At 36.2% G+C, this 19,711-nt stretch overlaps 1 protein-coding gene across 1 annotated transcript; it reads right to left on the reverse strand.

Annotated features, from left to right (window-relative positions):
- Positions 1–476: 476 nt before the first annotated feature.
- On the reverse strand, positions 477–19,711 carry MLC1 (megalencephalic leukoencephalopathy with subcortical cysts 1). Its single transcript, XM_009318770.1, has 12 exons — positions 19,664–19,711; positions 18,785–18,968; positions 16,527–16,616; positions 14,206–14,259; positions 14,017–14,118; positions 8,441–8,542; positions 7,433–7,504; positions 6,857–6,973; positions 5,862–5,918; positions 4,650–4,772; positions 3,052–3,219; positions 477–1,052 (listed from the first exon to the last, which is right to left on the reverse strand). The coding sequence occupies exons 2-12, from the start codon at positions 18,962–18,964 to the stop codon at positions 978–980; spliced, it is 1,140 nt and encodes a 379-aa protein (XP_009317045.1). The 5' UTR covers positions 18,965–18,968; positions 19,664–19,711; the 3' UTR covers positions 477–977.

Below are 19,711 nucleotides of genomic sequence, written 5' to 3' on the forward strand. Positions count from 1 at the left end.
AAAAACCAACAATAAAAACAGAAAAACAATAAAAAACCCACCACCTTGTCAGTAGCTATCTCCCTAGTTACACCAAAAAGCCTATTAACATGGAAATTCTTATAGTGTTCAAAATCTACACAATCATACACAGAATTCAGCTAGGAGGAAAAAGCAATCTGTATGGGAGATATCCCTTGTTTAAAGGCAGCTAGGTTCTGTAAGTTTTAAAGATAACTAGGAAAATAAATAAATGAAAAGTATTATACCTAAAAATACATTTTCATATGTGAAAAAACTCTTTTAATATCAGTAGTATCTCCTGTTATTTGGCTGATTGTTTCTGTTTGTTGTTATTTTTTTTTGCTTTGGCTAGTAGATTTTGTGCCTGGCTACTCAGAAAAAGCCCCTTCCCCCTTTAACAGTCCAGAAATGGAAGCTTAATGGGAAAGAATATTCTGTTTTCATCTCTCCAATTAGAATGTCAATCCACATTCTTGAGTTTCCACATAATAAAGACTTTTATTTATATAAAAGCAATGAGATGCAACATAACTTTACAACTCCTACAAAAGTGAAGTATAAGCAAAAATATCAATTATGACTTGTACTCATAACTTTACAAAAGCATTTATCAGTTACACTGACTGCATAACTGCAGTTATAACAATCTCTCGCAAATAAATGAAGCCTACTACATATTGTCATATTTTACTTTGCCATCAGCATAAATCCATGTGACTCATTACCTTTTTTCTAAAGGTATCTTCTAAAGCAACACTAGAATACAGTTACCAACAGAAAAGACAGATGTGTTAACAATATTATCAATATATTTCAAAATTATTAGAAAATACATTATTTACTGTGTTATTCCTTGGCTCCTACTGCTGTAACTATATTGCCGTTTATAAACTGAAAAGTTTTTAAGCCTTAATTCAAACAGTTGATTTACTGTATTGGATTGTACTGTGTTGGCCGCATTTGCAGAATCCAAACTACTGAGCCATCTGCACCACAACTGCTTTCCAGGCTTTGTCTTTGTCAAAATCCTTTAAGGTATTATTGGAAACCTAAAAGTAAACAAATTTCAGACAAATGGAAACATGAAACAATGCTTTGGTTAAAAACTGAAGTTCAAGCAAATAAATATCTGAGAGAATCTAGGAGAATGTAAACATTAGTAGTTACAGTCTGAGCTATAAAATATTCTATACATTGTAAATTGTATAGTTTTGTATATTGTCTAGTATACATTTATGATATAAACTATAATAGTGTAAATTGTATAATACTTGAGACATTTGGGTCAAAGAAACTTGGCCAAATTCCTATTTTAAACATGTTACTTAGGACATTTTTTCAAGATTTTTGCCAAAGCGTGACTGAAAGTCCTAGCATCTAAATCTCTAAACCCAAAGCCAGAAGTAGCCCCCTACAGTGCAACTGAAGCAAAATTTACCTACATACATGCAAGCAAACTAAGGTCTTGCCTAAGGACACAGACTTCTGAGAAGCCAAAGCTTCTCAAAGCCAATACAAATAATGTATTAAACACATTATTCATGTGTTTAATACTAAAAGGTAAGCAAAAAGGTGTTGCTTTTCTGGACAAAGTGTTCCTTTTAGCATTTAACTTGCACCTAATTTCTGAGTGACTCACAAACTAGGCATACTTATGTAAATAATCCCCGGAAGAGATCTGTTTAGCCGTGCCACGACCTATGCTCCAACATGTGACTTGCAGCAGTGGAAGTGCTGCTGTGCTTCATCTTTTATACTGAACGTAACTCTCAGGACACAGATCCAGAAAATAAGCAACCTACACCGAATGCCCTCAGCAGCCTGAGTGGACATAAATCCACAGCTTCCACTTTCCATTACCAGCTGTATAATGACTTGACTGAATTTCAGTCCCTGTTCCAAATGCTTTCTATCCAGTGCCGTTTCAATGCAGACGCTCGCTCTAGGGCAGGGACTGAATCCAGCACTCTCTCTTCCTAGTGCTGGGCCATGCAGTAAGCAATCCAGCATCAAGGACACAGCGCTTTGCTCTGTACAGCAGAGGTGAGGAAGGTCTATGGACTACAGTGCTGCGCTAGATGGATGTAGTTAACCTATGCAGGCTGAAGAAAGCTGGGTTCCCCCAGTCCCTGAAACAGCACTCTAACCCTGAATGACTATATGAAAAGTGGTAACAGTAATACTGGCACCACCATGCTCTAGAAAAAGTATGTGCCAAATCTGTATCTGAAAGGATAGTTTGAACGTGTAAATGCAGGAGAGAAATGCAGGGAAATATCAATTCTGATCTTTACCACCAACTTTGGTAGTGTAGTGAGGACATGGAGAGACCTGGAATTCCAGGCACCCTCCTCTGCGCACTACTTCATACTGTCCTGCACAGGTAGCCACTCATTCAGCTTGCCCATTGTTGTTCCTACGCTCCAGGTTCTTAACTCTTCCCATTTCCAGTTTAGGGAATTTAAGAGAACTAACTCAGCTTAGTAAATTCACTCCCCCCACAGCAAGCCTTGGAAAAGTACAACTATATCAAGTACTCTCATTCCATAGCCCAAAACTTCTGCTTGCACTGAAAGGGTTAAATCCGTTCCTTTCTTAATAGATGGCTATCTCGTTATCAGAACATGGTCATGCAAGGCCCATCATCTTTTCTGTAACTTCATTCTGACATATAAATAGTAATTATGGATGTGCATCCTCTGGAGTAGGACAGTAGGACTATCATTTTATCTTAGTACAATGATGAACCTCATCTGTAATTGGGAGCCCATACTACAAATAAGAACAAAAGGGGGCTTTAACCTTACAACTGTTTTTCTCTTAACAGGACTTGTCACAGATTTACAGATGTTGAGTCTGTCATGCCCCAGTTATCATTTAACCATCAAAATGTTATCTCCTTATTACAAAATTCACCAGTGTATTAACATCTTTACAGTTTTACAGAGCAGCTTTTAATTGTGACCTGAATTAAGTAACATGAAACATTACAAAAAATATCTTTTTAAATACAGATTTTTAAATTTTATAATGGGTATAAATACATACCTCTGTTGTTCTGTATTCCTGCTTTTTAACCTGTGATGCTGTCCATGACGAATCATGTAGCTTCATTTTTGTCTTGTAATTTACACACTGTATTACAGTTCCAATAGTAAGGCATGCCTGAATTAGCAGCATCAACATCAGAAGCAACAGGAGTACATCATAAGACTGCTGAAAATAGAGACATTAAATATGTTGTTAACTACTTGAATATTTTCTGCTGTTCCCACCCCTTGAGATTGGTATCTAGATTTCATTTTTAAACTCAAATTATAATTTACAGTTCATTTCAGCATGAAGCTTCAATTAAAATTTGAGTGCCTGAGCTTGCTCAAAGTAGAACAGATCGATAATTTTTAACAAAATGTTAATTTGCCAAATGATCTTTTCCTCTAGAAATAGAACAGAATTGAGGAAACCATTGTCTAAAATACAGAGCCTCACTGCTGGTTCTGACCTGAGCAATGTCGCAGCTATGCCTCGGCCTGGCCCTGTGCCTTGCTGGCTCTGACCTCGCCCTGCTGACTTGAATTCCTGGCTGACCTTGGATCTGCCTCACTACTATGGACTTGTCTGGCAATCACTGAACTATTGGCTGAACCTGGTTACCACAGCCGGACCTGCCTTGTTTTTCTTTTTTTGGGTACTGTAGGACTGCATCCTTGCCAATGAGGTCACTGTCCTTGGTCTGCTTTGCTGTCACCTTCAGCTCCATTGTTCACCCTTCTTTGCAGAGTAGCCTACTCTTGCTGCATCCAGACACAAAGTAGCGTAAGAATGTAAGAAATGTTCTACAGGGTCACACCAACTGTCTAGACACTCCAGTCTTCTGTCTCCAATATGTGTGACTGGAGAAGCTACTTAAAGAGAGCATGTAAGCCTTGGCCACTTCCTGAGGTCCAACAACACACTGTGCTCCGCCAGTATCAGAACTGGATCACACACTCAAAAACTGGTTTTCCAGGCCCGAAGATCTCAGTTTAATAAATATTTTCCCTCTCTTCTTCTAAAATTACAAGACTAAGGACTAGTGGGTACTAAGAGTCAAGACTCTTATTGACACTATTTTAATCCCCATAAATGGTTCTTTGAACATCATCACAGATCGCTAAACACTTTGACAGTGAAGTCCTAGAAAGCTCTTCAGCAATGCACTGGTAACACTTCATACTGAAATGCTTTAAGATTTGCAAACTTTTTTTCTTCTCTGCCCCAATCCAGGCTTTGAATGAATCCAGGTGTAAGCTTACAATCCCAACATGCCACCTGTTGGTAGACATCCTAAGAAGCAGAAAAATGTATTCTTCAAGTAAATCTAGAATCTTTAATTTATATACCACAAATTTATAAAAACCTCAAGGAGTTCAGCATATTACATATTATTTTTATTGATTCTTTAGAATAATATCCCATTGTTTTTAAACGATAATTCCAGAGTGGCAACAGATTTAACACACTTAAAATTATATCATTAGTCAAATAAGAAGTTTTGAATAATTTCTGTAATATTTTATTCAATCTTTGTAATGCAGTACCTTGTCTTCTTATATTTCCTAATTAATTCTTGTGTTGTAATTTTTCAATTGCATAAAAATACGTACTTTAACAGCAGGTGGATAATTTTTAAAGATGTCAATAACTTGCATGATACTGAAGGATAAGTATGCAGAAGCTGTGAACAACAATGGAGAGATAACACTGCTAATAGCAATCAGGACCTCAACCTAAAAAATAAGATAATAAATGTTAAATAAGAATAAAAACAAGTTAACACTTTGGTTTGTGAGGTGTATCTCCTTGAATTAAGCATAACAGAAGTATGTAAAAGTCTGTAAGGTTACACGAGACATATAGTAAAAGCCATCCACATTGCATGGAGATACAGAAGCAAGCTTTGAATAAATTAAGTTCCCTAGCCAAAACACTGTTGTTTTGCAATTCATTTTCCATTTAATATGGATGATGGCATTTTTGTTTGATTTTAAAAGTGCCTTTCATATGCAGATAGAGGAAACAATACCCAATTTAGAGAGCCAGTATAGAAGTATCATTTATTCTTCAGTTTGTATGAAATAATGAGAATTAACAGCAGATATTGCAGACTTACAACCTAAAATAGCTATGCAAATAAGTTTGAGTGCTTTGAGGCAAATTTATTTCAATACAATAGCAGCCGAGTTTTCATTCAAATGTCATCCTACAGGATCAAATTCTGACTTCAGTTGTGGTTATGCATCATTACTGTTTTAAACATGGTTGCATGACTATAACTTAGAACAGATGTTTTAAGAAGGCTTAAATACACATGTGGGACAGTCAAGGAATAAATGCACTCTACTGAATATTCTTAGTCCTTGTTGCTAGTCATGCAGATGAGGAATTTGTTTAAAATAGGTTCTAGGTCCAGGGCAGCCTGCACATCTAATTTTCTTCTTTCAGAAATCACAGCTCATAATGAAAGGAGAACGGAACAGAAAGGACCTCAGCTCAGAAGCATGAAAGCAGTTCTGGGTGTACCATATGAGGTATGTCATTTTCCTATAGTAATATCCATTCCCAAGGAACCAGTACAAAAAAAGCCAACAAACAGTCCTTTGAATTCTTTTCTAGAATTGATGGAATTAAGTCTCCAAAGGACCTACTGGATTTCTTCTCAGGAATATCAGCTTACACTCATGCTACATATTTCTGTCACATTTTGTAGAAGTAACTAAAAACAAATGAGCAAATATGAGTAGTGCCCACTATCACAGACAGGCTTTCTTAGCATTATTCCACTCTAATAAGAAAATCCAAGAATTTTACACACTTACCAGACATTTACTTGGATATTCAGCAGCTACATGACTTGCAATAGCACTTGGAAAGCACTAAGCAAAAAAGTGTAACAAAGTAAATATTTACCTACTTGAAAACTACACCAGTTACAATTGAGTTACAGTGATTCCCACTAGTCACAGATCACATCCTACATTTCCTGAAAAGGTAAAACTGTATAGACTTATTATGACAGTATTAGGAATCAATTAGTCAAATGGAGATAAAACTAATCTTCATTTAACTTGCATTTAATGAGTTTCATGTATTAAACCTACACATACTGAAATATGATTATCCTCAAAACTTGACACTTCTACATAAAAACCTAATGTTCACTGAACTTTGTGAATTCTGAATGCTGAAAAACTTGTTTATGATCTTTTTCCACTTCATGCTGAGGGATTTTCCAGACATAGTAGCCATATATATATCTAATGTTCGTTGTCTTCTTTCTCAACTGGTTCAATTAGTGGCAAGCAGGGTAGCACAGCATCCTTTTTGAATCCACTGCTCCTAGGTACAGGCTGTTATTAGTGACAAGGGTTACCAATCACAGTCTCAGGCAAGACAATTAAGGCTGACAGGCTAAAGGTGATGTTCTAAGGATTCTACCATGCTGAAACTAAACTCAACTTTTTATTTTGTAGCCTGAAATATTCTAAAACCTAGGACTTGTTTGACAAAACACTTCACTTCTAAATACCCTTATTTTATTACTCATTTTCATTTTACTGAACTGAGGACTGAAAATGTATCAGAATATTTTATAAGAACCAAAGTATTGTAAATCAAAACAGAACAAGCGTATTGCATAAATATATTAAGTATATTAATTTATTTGCTAAGCACTAATTTATTTGCTAAGCAGCAATTGCCAATAAGTATTAGGGCCAAAAAAATATTCCAGTAAGGGGGGAAAAATGAAAAAAAAAAATTAAAATATCAAAGACATTGTTTTAAAAGAGTGCCTTCATTTTGCACTACTTACAGCAACTAAGATCCAAAAGAATGTTACTGAAAGATAGGGACCTGAAACTAGAACATCCACATTCAAAGCAATTATCCCACCAAATACTGATGAAATTCCAATAATCACCTCGATTACCTAAAACAAAGAGCACACAAATTATTAACAGCGCATTTGAACACCAAATTTCCTATTTGCATATAGAAAGGAACTCACTGGAAGGAAAAAAATGTATTTATGCTATTAGTGATGCATGAAGTCAGTGTTTTTCAGATCTAAAATCTGGTAAAACTCCAGCTGGCTTAAGTGGAAACAAGATCATCTTCATTATACATATTTATGCTCTCATTTATTAGCTCCACTGAACAACAGTTCAGTTTACACTATCCTTAAGTAGTCACCTTCCTATTATACATGGCAGTTATCATGTATCTTGCAACATTCTAAAAGGAAACATTTTAAAATATATCTCTCATTTCTGTCTTTATTCTTTCAGCTCTTACCTACACTGATCTCTTCCTGGCTTTAAAGAAGCTTACCACTTAGAAAGATGAAAGAACAAATTGATTTAATGAAAGAAAACAATACTTTTCTTACAGAGTATGACTTCAGAATTCGAGTAGGAAAGCTGACGTTGCTCAAAACGATGGTACTGTCATATGCAGTATTCTAGAGGGGAATAAAAAATCATGATCAAAAAAATACACAAAGCAATACATTTCTTTCTAATATCCTGTACAACCTGTTACAGATCCTAACAGTGGCATGCAATATCTGGTTGGCCCATCAGAGGTGAGTGACACACCACAGTGTTCGCCCATGTCAGACCACATCAATCACATTAAAAACAAATGAGGTAGTCCCAGATTAGCTGTTATACAACCACTGTTGTGAAACAACAGTGAAACATGGTCATCTTGTCTCCCCTTTCCACCTTCAAAATGTATACTTTCTTCCCGAGCCTTCAGATTTTACTGATGTGGGTAAACAGTAACTGAAGGAGGACAGTACACTACACGACTTTCATCTAGCAAGCAATACTTCCACTGGAACACAAAATGGCACAGCACTTTTGCTTCACTGTTACCTAAAAGAAGTACTGTTGTAGAAAAACAAGGGTGGAGTTTGGGAGAGCATTTGTGGCTAAAGAAAATTTTATCTATAGCCTCAAATCTCAAAGCCAATATTCATTGTCCAGATACCACCAAATTGGGATACATGATGAATACATTCTCCACCTCAGGCTTCAAAAAGGCATTACTTGCATACATGCAAGTCACAGTATTCTGTTTCATATGTCATTAAGTTTTGTTCTACAAAACAGAAATAAAACATTTGCCGTGCCTGTTCATAAGATATTCGAACAACCCTGTGCTGTATAATTGCAACAGGTCATGTTGCAGAGGGACCATTGCACTCTTAAAGATAGAAGAGTGCAACTGTTTAGTACGGTACTTTTATTTACTGTTCAAATCTAGTTTTACCATGTAATATGAAGTTATATACTGGAGTCACCGGTAACTTGTCAACATACGTAATACAGGAAAAATCTAATATTTTTTAACACCAAAAAAAAAAATTTTTTTAACCCTTAAGGGTACCTACTTTCCTTCTCGTACAGCAGTCTTCAGTAGATCTAGCTGAAATGATCACAGTAGTTGCCATGAAGATTTCCAGCAGAATAAGTAGAATCAAGTTGAAATTTATCTGTCAGTAAAATCCCAGACATAAATTAGTTACATCTTCCATATTAAAAATAAAGGAGGGGGCAGGATCTAGCAGGATCCAGCAGTCCATCTATTTTCTGTGACATTTAGAGATATCTTAATTAGATACTTTGTTAACCTTTTTCTTGGTTCTTGATGAATTTCTAGGACTAGACTAGATCCAGCTGTCTGCACAATACTCGGAATGCCTAACCTAAGAATGAAACATTTATTTCATTTATGGGAATATTCTGCCTGAAGATTTTATCACTGTCTTCCAGCAAAGCTGTTAATGACAAGGGGGTGATTGCTGGGTACGTTTGCATTCTGCAGGACCTCCCATGTGAAACCAAAACACTGCAGCAAATCATGGAAAATTCACAGGAACAGAAAGAGGACAAACAAAAGCAAGCCTAACTAGCCCAGGGGCTAAGGCAATCCACTGTAGGGGGAAGGAGGGCCACAGGCTCACAACGCCTAGGCTGCAATCCAAATGGTGCGATACAATGTCTAATGCTGAATGAAAACACAATCCAAAGAAATGGGCCAAGAATCCTAGCTCTCTGCCCTACCTAGTGTTAGTAGAGCACTGATGAACACTCTTCATGGTTTCATAACTCTTGCAGGTCTAACAGACTATGTTATTATGCAAAAACATGGATGCTGCCATTCCTCCTGCCATTGCTCATCTTCAAGAGGCAAATAAGTGTAATATTTAACATTTCTCTTCATTTCCTTATTATTTCATGAAAAGAGGTAGATACCTACTCTACTGAATCATTTTCTAGAGGCACGCAAGTTAGGCAGAGTGGATCTCTCTCTCTTGTCTTCAAAAGCACCATGTTTTTCCACTGGCAGCCCACAAAAACATTTGGTGGTTAGGTCCATTGGGCAAAGTACCAGAAGTTTAGAAAGAACTGACTCCATTCAGAACCTATACAATTACGGCAAACCATTGTTCAATGACTTAGAACAGAATTATATTGTTCCCTCATGTCAGACCTGCTTTGCAGATCCCAGTTTTTCTCTGACATGTATCTGGCAGCACACATTTTTTGAAAAAGATCGTAAGTGGCAGATTTAAGAGGGTTTTTGGGCACTGAAATTCATCCTTCTCAGGAAATCATAATTGGAACTATGTGCCTTGCAGTATACAACAGACTGTACAGTTGTGCTAGAGCCACAAACAGCAATAAATGTCATAGTGGTAAGCTTCTAGGGAAAGTGCTAGCATGAAGAATAAAGACATTATTTGGCAAAAGAAGAGGTGTCAAACATGTGGCCTGCAGAACAATTTAATCCAGCCTGTAAATTCCCATGATTTGGACGTGTTTTGACACGTAGTGCTGGTACTGACGTGGGCTGGCAAGGCTACACTATACAGTGTGGTGCCAAGTAGATGTATAAGTGAGTCCAGAAGCACTATAACTACATTGATGGACTAGCTCACTTAGTGCTAGCTGTAAGAAGTAAATAACAGAAATTGAAGAAGTAACAGTAAATAAATTAGATTTTTTATCTTTCCAGTGGTTTTTTTCTGATGCAACATATCTAGAATATCAGATAGAGCCTTCCACTCATAAAAATAATTCAATACCCCTAGACCAAAGTAAAAATATCTCATCTCCAGTTTTGGAGTTTGCGTGGTTTTGTTGTTTTTATTTTTTAAACAGAAATACAGCTAAAGCTAGAAGTAAGTACCTTTTTATACCATCTGTAATAATGGGAAATTCAATGTTAGATTTCTAAGCACTAAAGAAAATTATCTCTACAACTACCACTATACATAAAATCTACACCAGAGAACCACAGAAGCTGTGTCCCTAATCCTCTTCCATGACTACGGAACACGCAAGTGCAACTGGGTAGAAAATAGTAGATTAGCTCAACCTTAATCCAATTTGCTCTGAACCTGCACCAGGTATTAAAAATGTGGTTCACTGAAACTGTATGGAAGGACTGAATTAGTTTCAAGATTAAATAATTTAAAGTTCAATATAGTTGCTTAAATGCATACTTTTAACACGATACAAGATATCCTACAGATGTTTCAAGACATCTGCACAGGTCTGACAAATAATGACAGAGGACCTAAAGGAGACTGAAGCCCTCTTGGACCAGCAGCTGGAGCGAGGCAGGACAAGCCAGCACATACCTAATGGAGACACATGCTTATGGTTAGGCAACCGAATCAAGCACCTACACTCCAGTATCTGTGTCCACCCACATTGCCTAGGCTTCCACTACTGTCATTGGAAACCTAGTTTACAGAGACAAGAGAGGGAGCCCCAAAAGCTACTGGGCCAACCAGTCGCTAGAGATGGGGTTCAATTATACTGGCTGCTAGGGCCATTTGAAATACTCAAGCATATTGAATGTGCCTGCATGAATGTGTGACACAGGACTGATGGGAGACTCTCACCCATCCAGAGTAGAAGCAGCAGTCAGGCAGAATATCTCACAGCACATTTAAAATAAGAGATGTCTAAGTTCAGGCCTCTGAATCCTGCCTCAGCCATCTACACTGAGGCAAACAAGATTGTATTGCAGGGTCTCAGTGACTGGATCATCTCAACTATAATGGAGGTACGGACACTCAACTCACAAGGAGACAATAAATGTATGTATGCAATTTGGAGTTAATCTGAATCCTGTTCAAGATGTGAACCCTTTCAGTTGCAGTGGCCAGCATGCGTGAGGTTCCAGTTATTTTTGCCTGTCAGGCTTCTTACTCTGAGAGCTGGGAAAGAACAGCGTGGCAGCAGTGGCAGTTTGCATCTTTTACACATTGCATCCTTCATGTTGATAGTATACTAACTACAGAACTGCACACTACTGGAGTGATGTCACACAGTCACAGCCTAGGACATGGCTTGTATCTTGCATTCATTTACCTATCTAAAGTAATTTTGTAGAGTTATCCATCAACACGAGTAACACTAATGAAGAATTACCCAGGTCCTTTATAAAGGGGGGCCCGGGTCTTTATAAGGGGGGGGGGGGGAGTTAAATATGAATTGTTTTAATTTGATAAACTTATCCTTTTTATGAATCTTGCTTTTAAATTACTGTCAGTGATCCCACATCACACCTAGTATTATTTTCTTGTGCAGTTTCCCATGGAGATGGAAAATAAATATGATGAGGAACAGTTAAAGAGATGGTATTCTACATTTTCTTTGTACCGCATGGGTAATGGAAAACAGCTGGCAGTGAGCTGCCAGTCAGACTGTCTCACTGAAACAGTATCCTTCAAAGAGGAGAGCAAGTCAGCACCATGAATAACTCTTAAGACAAAAAGGTTCAAAAAAGCTTCAGAGGCAGCTTTGCACACACAGTTATCCTGATTTATCTTTATTCAGTGATCAATGACATAGTATGAACATGCAATAGGCAAGTGAAAAGAATGAAAACCACATAACCAAGGATGTCTTGTGGATATTATTGTAGATAACTAACATTTGGCAAAGACAGAATTTGCCTTGTTATAAATTTAATGTTTGTCACTTACATTTTCCCAGTCTAATATAAACTTTTTTCAAATGGTTTGATCTGCCTTGAAAATCCAAAAGCTGTTAATATTTAATAATAGAAAATGCAATTTTTTATGCAATCTAAAAATCACTCACTTCAAAAGTATAAAACTAAAGTTAAGCTCTTACACACAGGGCCAGCTCAAAGCTTCTCAAGAGCATAAGCAAAATTAATTTTGTCACACTGGGGCTCATGACAAAATAACTAACTATCGTGGTGGCAAAATGAGTCCCTTGGGCACACCTTTCCTGGGCAGACATAGCCCTCCACTGTCCCAACAGCGCTGTGATCCAGTCTACCAGGGGAAGGGAATGCGAAGGGACTGGTAGTCTCCAGTCACACTTCTCTGCTGTTTTCTCTCAGAATGCTTAGATTGGTTTCTAATGTTTGAACTCTCTATCAAGAAAGGAAGGGAAAAGGGAAAAGGCAGTACCGCTGTGTCTGGTATATAATCCATTCAGCCCCAACAGCCTAAGACACTTGAGGGGGCAAACGCATGATGGAACTGCTACACTAGCAATAAGCTAGCAAAGGCTGTGCAAAGAATTGACTGGTGTAAACTGCCCTGAAATACACACAGAACCCAGGGGGCCATGACGTTGTCCCATCAAACACAGGGTAAAACTGCCCACATCTAAAGCCAGTACTGCTTGAATTCAAGCGATCTGACTGTCCAGAGTGCTAAATCTCCATAGCTCCAATTGACTGCAGTACTCCATCTCTCTGAAAATCAGGCCAGCTGCACAGAAATGCGAAGCTAGACTTAGTTACCCAATTTAAAAAGCAGGTTTGTAAGTATTGGCCTAATATACTGTACTTTCTAAGGGGAAGTAATCATAGTTAATTTAAAAGTTCAACATCTGTGAAATCTGGAGCTAACCAGATGTTATTAAAATAACATAGACAACTCCAAAGCAAACTCTAGTCTCTGCACTATTTTCTATTAGAAAAGTCTTTTGTTACTAACACTAATTCAGATCTGCTATATTATTATAGGGAGCCATTATTACTGCTGAGCTCTTAATATCACAACAGCTGATATGGTAGTGGGAGAAGAACTGAACAATAGCACATAAGCACATTAACCTTCATACGAAATGCTATTGCTATGTTATTTACTCATACATGTAATATTCTTATGTAGTATAGAGGTCTCAGAACATTCTACATAACAAAAAAAACAAAACCACCCTATAGTTCTACTGTTTGGCTCAGACTACCAAAGACAGATGTTCAAAGGTTGTGACTCAAAATCAGTGAACTTTTCCCAGCATGAAACATGAATGCTTCAAATGACGTAACTGCTGCATTCTCTTTGTTGATGATGTGCAAGAAAAATGTTCATCAAAAGTTTCTTTCCTGGTGGCCTCACAAGCAAAACTATCCATTAAAGAAGATCCAGGAAAGGATTATATTTAATCTGACGATGAAATGTCCTAGAAGTAGCATATTCTGCACTGTTTGGGACACCTTCTCATTTCAGTACAATTCAACCCTCAAAACTGGCTAATCTACAGATGAGCTATTAATTCATTTTCAATTTTCTCTTCTGACCCTGCTCTTTTGAAAAAAAAACCAAACTTGCTACAGTCAACAGAAAAATAGTCAGTCAGTTGATCAAACTGGATCACATTTGAAGATCTAATTCATGTTTTTGAACTTTTAATACAAGCCAAGAAAGTCGTTTCCATATTAATCTCCTCTAAGTTAGCTGTAACGTGCATCTTTCAGCCATGCAAGTTTTCATCTCTAACGTCAATTGTCCAGTCTTGTCTTACTCAGAAAAGTAGTTACTGCTAGATGATCTCTCCTCACAGACTAAGTAGGAATACTGGAGTATTGACAACAATGTAATTACATGTGATCTCCACCCACCCACCCACCCACCCCCTTTAACAAAGATAAATGTATCATTAATTAGTAATTATTTTAGTAACTTACATTTATAGCTGATGGATTGAGGACAAGTTTGCATCCAAACCAAATTAAACATGTTGTTGTAACAGCAAATGTAGAGACAAACAGAATCTGAAAATTGGGTATCTGAAAAACAGTTTCAGAATGGGTTTCTCTCTCATTTTAACCACAGGAAAAAAAAAGATGTAATTGCTAATAAAATCTTATACTTACCACATTAATTTTATTCCTTGCTATAGCAAAGCTCACAACTGCTGAAGGAATACACTGGGAAAATTAAGAGAGAAGACTAGTGGGATATTCTGCACAAATAATTTTATATATATTTGTATACATGTATTTTATTTGGTTTGAATTTATATTTCAGTTAACTGGGACAAACAGAAGATCAGAAACTCTGAGGAAAGTCTGTCACTCTTGTCTGAGCTCATTAATTACAATCGGTATCTGAAGATTACAAGAGGTTTAAATATGCCTTCCATATCCCTCAGTTTCGACTAGCTACCCAGCACAATGTGATGAGTAAAGGAAAGAAAGAAAGTCTTTCATGAGGCATTTCATGCCTTTGTTAGTTTAAATTAACTCTGGAAGGCCTGAGATCCTTGAGCAGGAAAAGAAAAACACTGCTACTCCCAAACTGGGCCTCCACATTCTTTTAAACAGACAAAGTCACGGTTGTGTAAGCTAAAATTTGGCCAGTCTCAACACAGTTCTGAAGAACTTTGTAAAACCTGATCTGTTGAGCCAAATTACACTTTAAGAATTGTGCCCGATATCTCCACTATGTTCACTAGGAACTGTGTTTCTATACTTAAGGGCAGAGCTAAATGGAAAAATCATGCATAAGTGAAGTTTCACAAAGTAATTTCTCTACCCCTTAGCTGTTCCCCACCACAATAGATATGGTTACAGATCCAACACTATTTTACACAAATACATAATGGTACAACATACTAATAAGCAAAATAAAAATATACTCAGCTAAAATTATTTAAAATGTTTCCATGTTAAACAATGAATCATGTAACAAATGCTGCATTTCTTTACTAATTATCTTTTCACACATATGAACACTGATGGCTTAACAATGGAACCACTATAACTAGATTAATATCTACATTTAGAATTCTTGACAGCACTTCCTTAACACCTAAATGACCTGTATTTAATATAATTAAAACATCCTTTTATGTCCTGGATGCCCCAGAGTCTCTAGAACACTACGTGACTATGTTTGGGCAACTGAAGCCTACTACTAGTCAAGATGGTTAAAAAAGTCTAGAGTGCAATTCAGCTCATGCTAAAATAGACACTTAGCGGTCAGTTGGCTATACAGCTCTCTAGGCTCTTCCAGCTATGTTGACTCCATTATCTGTAGTAGGAGCTGTAACACCTTGCTCACATACAGACACCCAAATGTACACATCTTTACCCACAGCAAGCCATTCAAACCCAATGTGATAACCTCTGCATCTACCAGATCTTTGGAAATTCTCAATGAATACGAAGTTCAAAGAGACAAGATTTGGGGCAGAAAAAGAGACATCTCAGTAATTAACATTAATGTTGCAGAGAATAACACACCAGTGAAAATAGTAACTTCAAAAACTGCTTCAACTTTATTCTAACACCTCTAGCAGAAACATGAGACAACTCGTTCACAGAGCAACTCCTGTGACTTGTTTAAAGTAGAGCATTAGTCTTGCACCCAACTTAAAACAAATCTGCAAGTCAAGTTGCAAAAATAGCAATAACAGAACAGAATCCTGCCGTGAACAAAGCAAGTACATCAGACTCATCTTATGCACATACATCTAAAGTATAGATTAAGCATATATATAATACAGTAAAAAAAAAAAAAAGAGTCCCTAAAAATATAGTAAAAAATACTGGACTTTGGAAAATGTCAGACATCTTTAATGCATATTTTACTAATAAAATAATAATATTCTACATCAGAGTCATCTTATGCACATACATCTAAAGTAGAGATTAAGCATATATACAATACAGTAAAAAAGAGTCCCTAAAAATATAGTAAAAAATACTGGACTTTGGAAAATGTCAGACATCTTTAATGCATATTTTACTAATAAAATAATAATATTCAAGAGAACTTTAGTCTGCTTCAGTACTTGGGTATTACGGCAAAGTAAACTGAAAAAGTAATACTTTGAAATACAATCTGAAATACATTCTGATAGCATTTAGCCAGGAAATTCCCCAAATACATAACAATGAAAATTTTCTTAAAATCAAGCACAGAAAAACTGTTCATGCAGATAACTACTGCATGCCAGTGGTGAGCTGGTTAACAAAAATGGTAGCACAAACCAGTTGTCTTTATGACAACCGTTATTCCCTTAACCATGGGATCAAAACCCATTTAATGAACTGTTAAATAGAATTAGATCTTCCGTGAAGAAAGTTAGTAGTAAAAAGACAGACAGAATAAAAAGACAATAAACCCACAAAAATTATTTACTATTGATTTTGCTGTCAAACAGCCACAGCAAATAATTAAGAATGCTTACTGAACCTGCTGCACAACGTAAATAATCCATTTCAGATGGAAAAATATTTCCTAGATATAGTGAGAATCCAGAAGTAATAAGGAGGCAAGTCTGCAAAGCAACAAATAAGATAAATTAACATGAATAAAACTATTTTTAATAAAGCAACTAGTCAGATAGAAATCAGTAATTCCTTTCAAATTAAGCTACTGATGAACATTTAATAATGCAGTCTTTGTGTGAATAATTTTGAAGAAAAATATCAAAACATGCTGAGTTCTGAAGAAGATGTTTTGCTGGTTACCAAGACTTAATACTGAACAATATAATCATGTTTGAATCAAGCATCATGCCCTGACTTGGCAAATACCTAATAAAATACTCAAAAGGTAATTGCAGTGTTTAGTGGTAAAAATCCTTCAGGAACCTCAACCAAGCCTCTACTTTGCATTCTCTGCTTGGCTCCACCAACATTCATCATGCATATGGGCAGCTGGGCAATTACCAACTAGAACACAGTAACAAAAATAATATTAGGATACATTGATGAAGATTTTTCCACCTATATTCCGGCCTCCCTCAAAACTCTCTTCCTGCTTTGGTCCAGTGACACACCCATAAATGTTCAACTCCTCCTGTTCCCTTGCTAACTATTCCGTTGATTTCGTAATTATCAGAGTTACACTCTCAGCAATAAATGATTAGTGTATTCTACTAACATTTTTTTCTTTTTGCTTGTCGTTCCTCTGAGTAGGCATTTCTTTGAAGGGGATGGGGAACACGAGAGACAGAACGGCTCTTCTGTTTTATTTGGGCATTTTTTTCATGTTACAAAATTATGGGGGTCTTTAAAAAGTCCTTGTCAAAAAATGACAGAAAATAAGGATAGGATATGTGTGTGTATAAGCACACAGAGAGAGAATTCTGGCAGACTGGAAGAACAGTATTTATAGAACACAACTTGAAATTGTGCTTGAAGCATATTGAATTGTTCCCACACAAGAACAGCCCATACTAGCAGCCACTTTCATGTCACTCCATGGTTTGCAACTGCTTCCTGAGGTAGACGGTTCTGTTCACTATGACTTCTGAAAGACAGTGTCCAGAAAGGAAAGTCTGTATGCTGAGCAACAGGAGAGTTGAGAGAGATTAACCACTATAATACTTGGGAGAAAAATCTAATTGGAATTTATTGGATTAGTTTATTAATAAAATTGCGTTTTCATTTATCCATAAAATTCATCCTTCTTGTTAATACGACTTCAGCAAGTGATCATTAAACGTTAGTATCTCCGATCATTCACAACAACTCAGTAAAAAGGAAAAATCTAATTAAAGACAGTTGTCCTCTTTGACAATTAAGTTTGAGAAAATTTAATGCAAAGAAAGCCAGCTCTTCTTTTGCTCTCTCTTTATGTAACAGTACATCTGAAAGGAAATCCAAGTTTTGCAGTTTGTCAGAAAGGAAAAAATGTTCAGCTGTTTCCATGAAAATAAGGCAATACTTTTATTCACTGTGCAGAAACAAGTAATTACCGTATTAACAGTGAAACATTTTTAGCTTTTAATAAAAATCACTATTCAAAACATACAAGCTGACAGAAAAAGATCAAATTCTAATTACTATAATGAACTTTAATTAACTTGGCGCAGAACATGAAGAAGCGTATGATTCTCAGCTACAGTACATGCAAAATCAGTGTCCTATGATTCTAGCAGTGACACAAAAATTCAAATCACTGTGACGTTCATGTAAGAAACACAAGTATATACCTCACTACGTGAAGATTCTACCAAATAACTACATGACTATTGAACCCTGAAAGATGAATGTGGCAATTAAGTACCCTATATATTTTTAATGCCAAACTGTTATCATGGCAAGTGAAGTACTTTTAAAAGTTAAAAATATGTTAAAAGAATGCATATGATCAGGATATTTCACATCCTTTACCAAAAGGCACTGCTTATACATACATATGGATTGAAATTTACCACTATCACACTTATTCTCTGTTTATGCTATATGATTAGTATTAAAGATAAAAATCAGCCTTCATATAGCATCTTTGATTAGTGCAGAATTATCCAAAGAATACCACTAGTCAATTAAGTGTTACATTCTAAATTTGTTAAATATGTTTCTTTCTGTAGAAATATTTATATTCAATACTACAGTGATGAAATTCTGAGTCCCCAGATGATGTGAAACAGAACAGATTACTGGGCACTGAGACCTCACCTACATTTTTAAATTTTGTATCATTTGAAGTACTTACTCCCATCAGCAAAGAAAAGATCCATGTTCTGTAACTAAAGCAAGGATGCAGCCTCTTTGATAGCTGAAGGTCACTGGATTTGATATCTGGTATATAATTTCCATTCTCTTGTTTTCCCCGCTCCAAAGTTGGCATCCTGTCATAGCTAAATTCTTCTCTGTAACCTTCTTCCCTGGTCATAACACTTCACAAAGGCAATTAAATAATAATAATGCAAATGCAAATGATGAAGAAAGTCCAAAAATATAATTTAGTTGCTTCACATACTCAGATCAGTGCTCAACTAGGTTTTTGTCTATTTAAGATAAAATAAAAGCAGCATTTAGCAATGAGCTGTATTTACATTTCAAAATATGTAAGCATTCTAACAACTTACTTGCATACAGTAAATAAATTACATCCTATAGCCACAGTTCATAATAATACAGTATAAATACCAACAAAATGAAAGTTTGTGTATCTATGATACCTCAACAGACTTTTATTTCAAGATCTAAGAACCATTTTTGGAGGTGTTTAGTTTGAGGGTACTCTATAACCAAAGCTTTTTTCCTTTTTTTTTTTTTTTCTTTTTCTTACTCTAGGACAGAAAAGATATTTAAATATGTTTAGATACTAACTTCCATTCAATTTTAGCACTTCTTATCAGGTATCTAAAATGACAGCCTTCACTATAAGTCCAATGAACTCATATACTCACAATAACTCAGCTACAGCAAACTGTTTCTAATTTACCCAGTATCAACCATTTCCTCTGTTCACTTAGCCCTTTTATGTTCATCTCACTGCTTGCCAATCTGTTCAAATACCTTGAGGAATATCTTATATTAGAATTAAGTTACTGCAGATTTTTCAACAGTTAAAAATCTTCATGCTTACCTTCAACTGAAAAGTTAACTGTCAGTTTAAAGCAGCCTTGTGAACACA

The sequence above is a fragment of the Pygoscelis adeliae genome, unplaced genomic scaffold (assembly GCF_000699105.1).
Source record: "Pygoscelis adeliae isolate BGI_AS28 unplaced genomic scaffold, ASM69910v1 Scaffold12, whole genome shotgun sequence".
NCBI classification, from domain to species: Eukaryota; Metazoa; Chordata; class Aves; order Sphenisciformes; family Spheniscidae; genus Pygoscelis; species Pygoscelis adeliae.

Excerpts from the sequence above, each read along its gene's own strand:
- MLC1 (XM_009318770.1), bottom strand. The coding sequence starts at position 18,964 with ATGACCAGGGAAGAAGGTTACAGAGAAGAATTTAGCTATGACAGGATG. Across the intron at positions 8,543-14,016 it reads TCAATCCATCAGCTATAAAT|ATAAATTTCAACTTGATTCT; the intron begins GTAAGTTACTAA and ends TTTTACTGACAG. Across the intron at positions 1,053-3,051 it reads AGGAATACAGAACAACAGAG|GTTTCCAATAATACCTTAAA; the intron begins GTATGTATTTAT and ends GTTTACTTTTAG.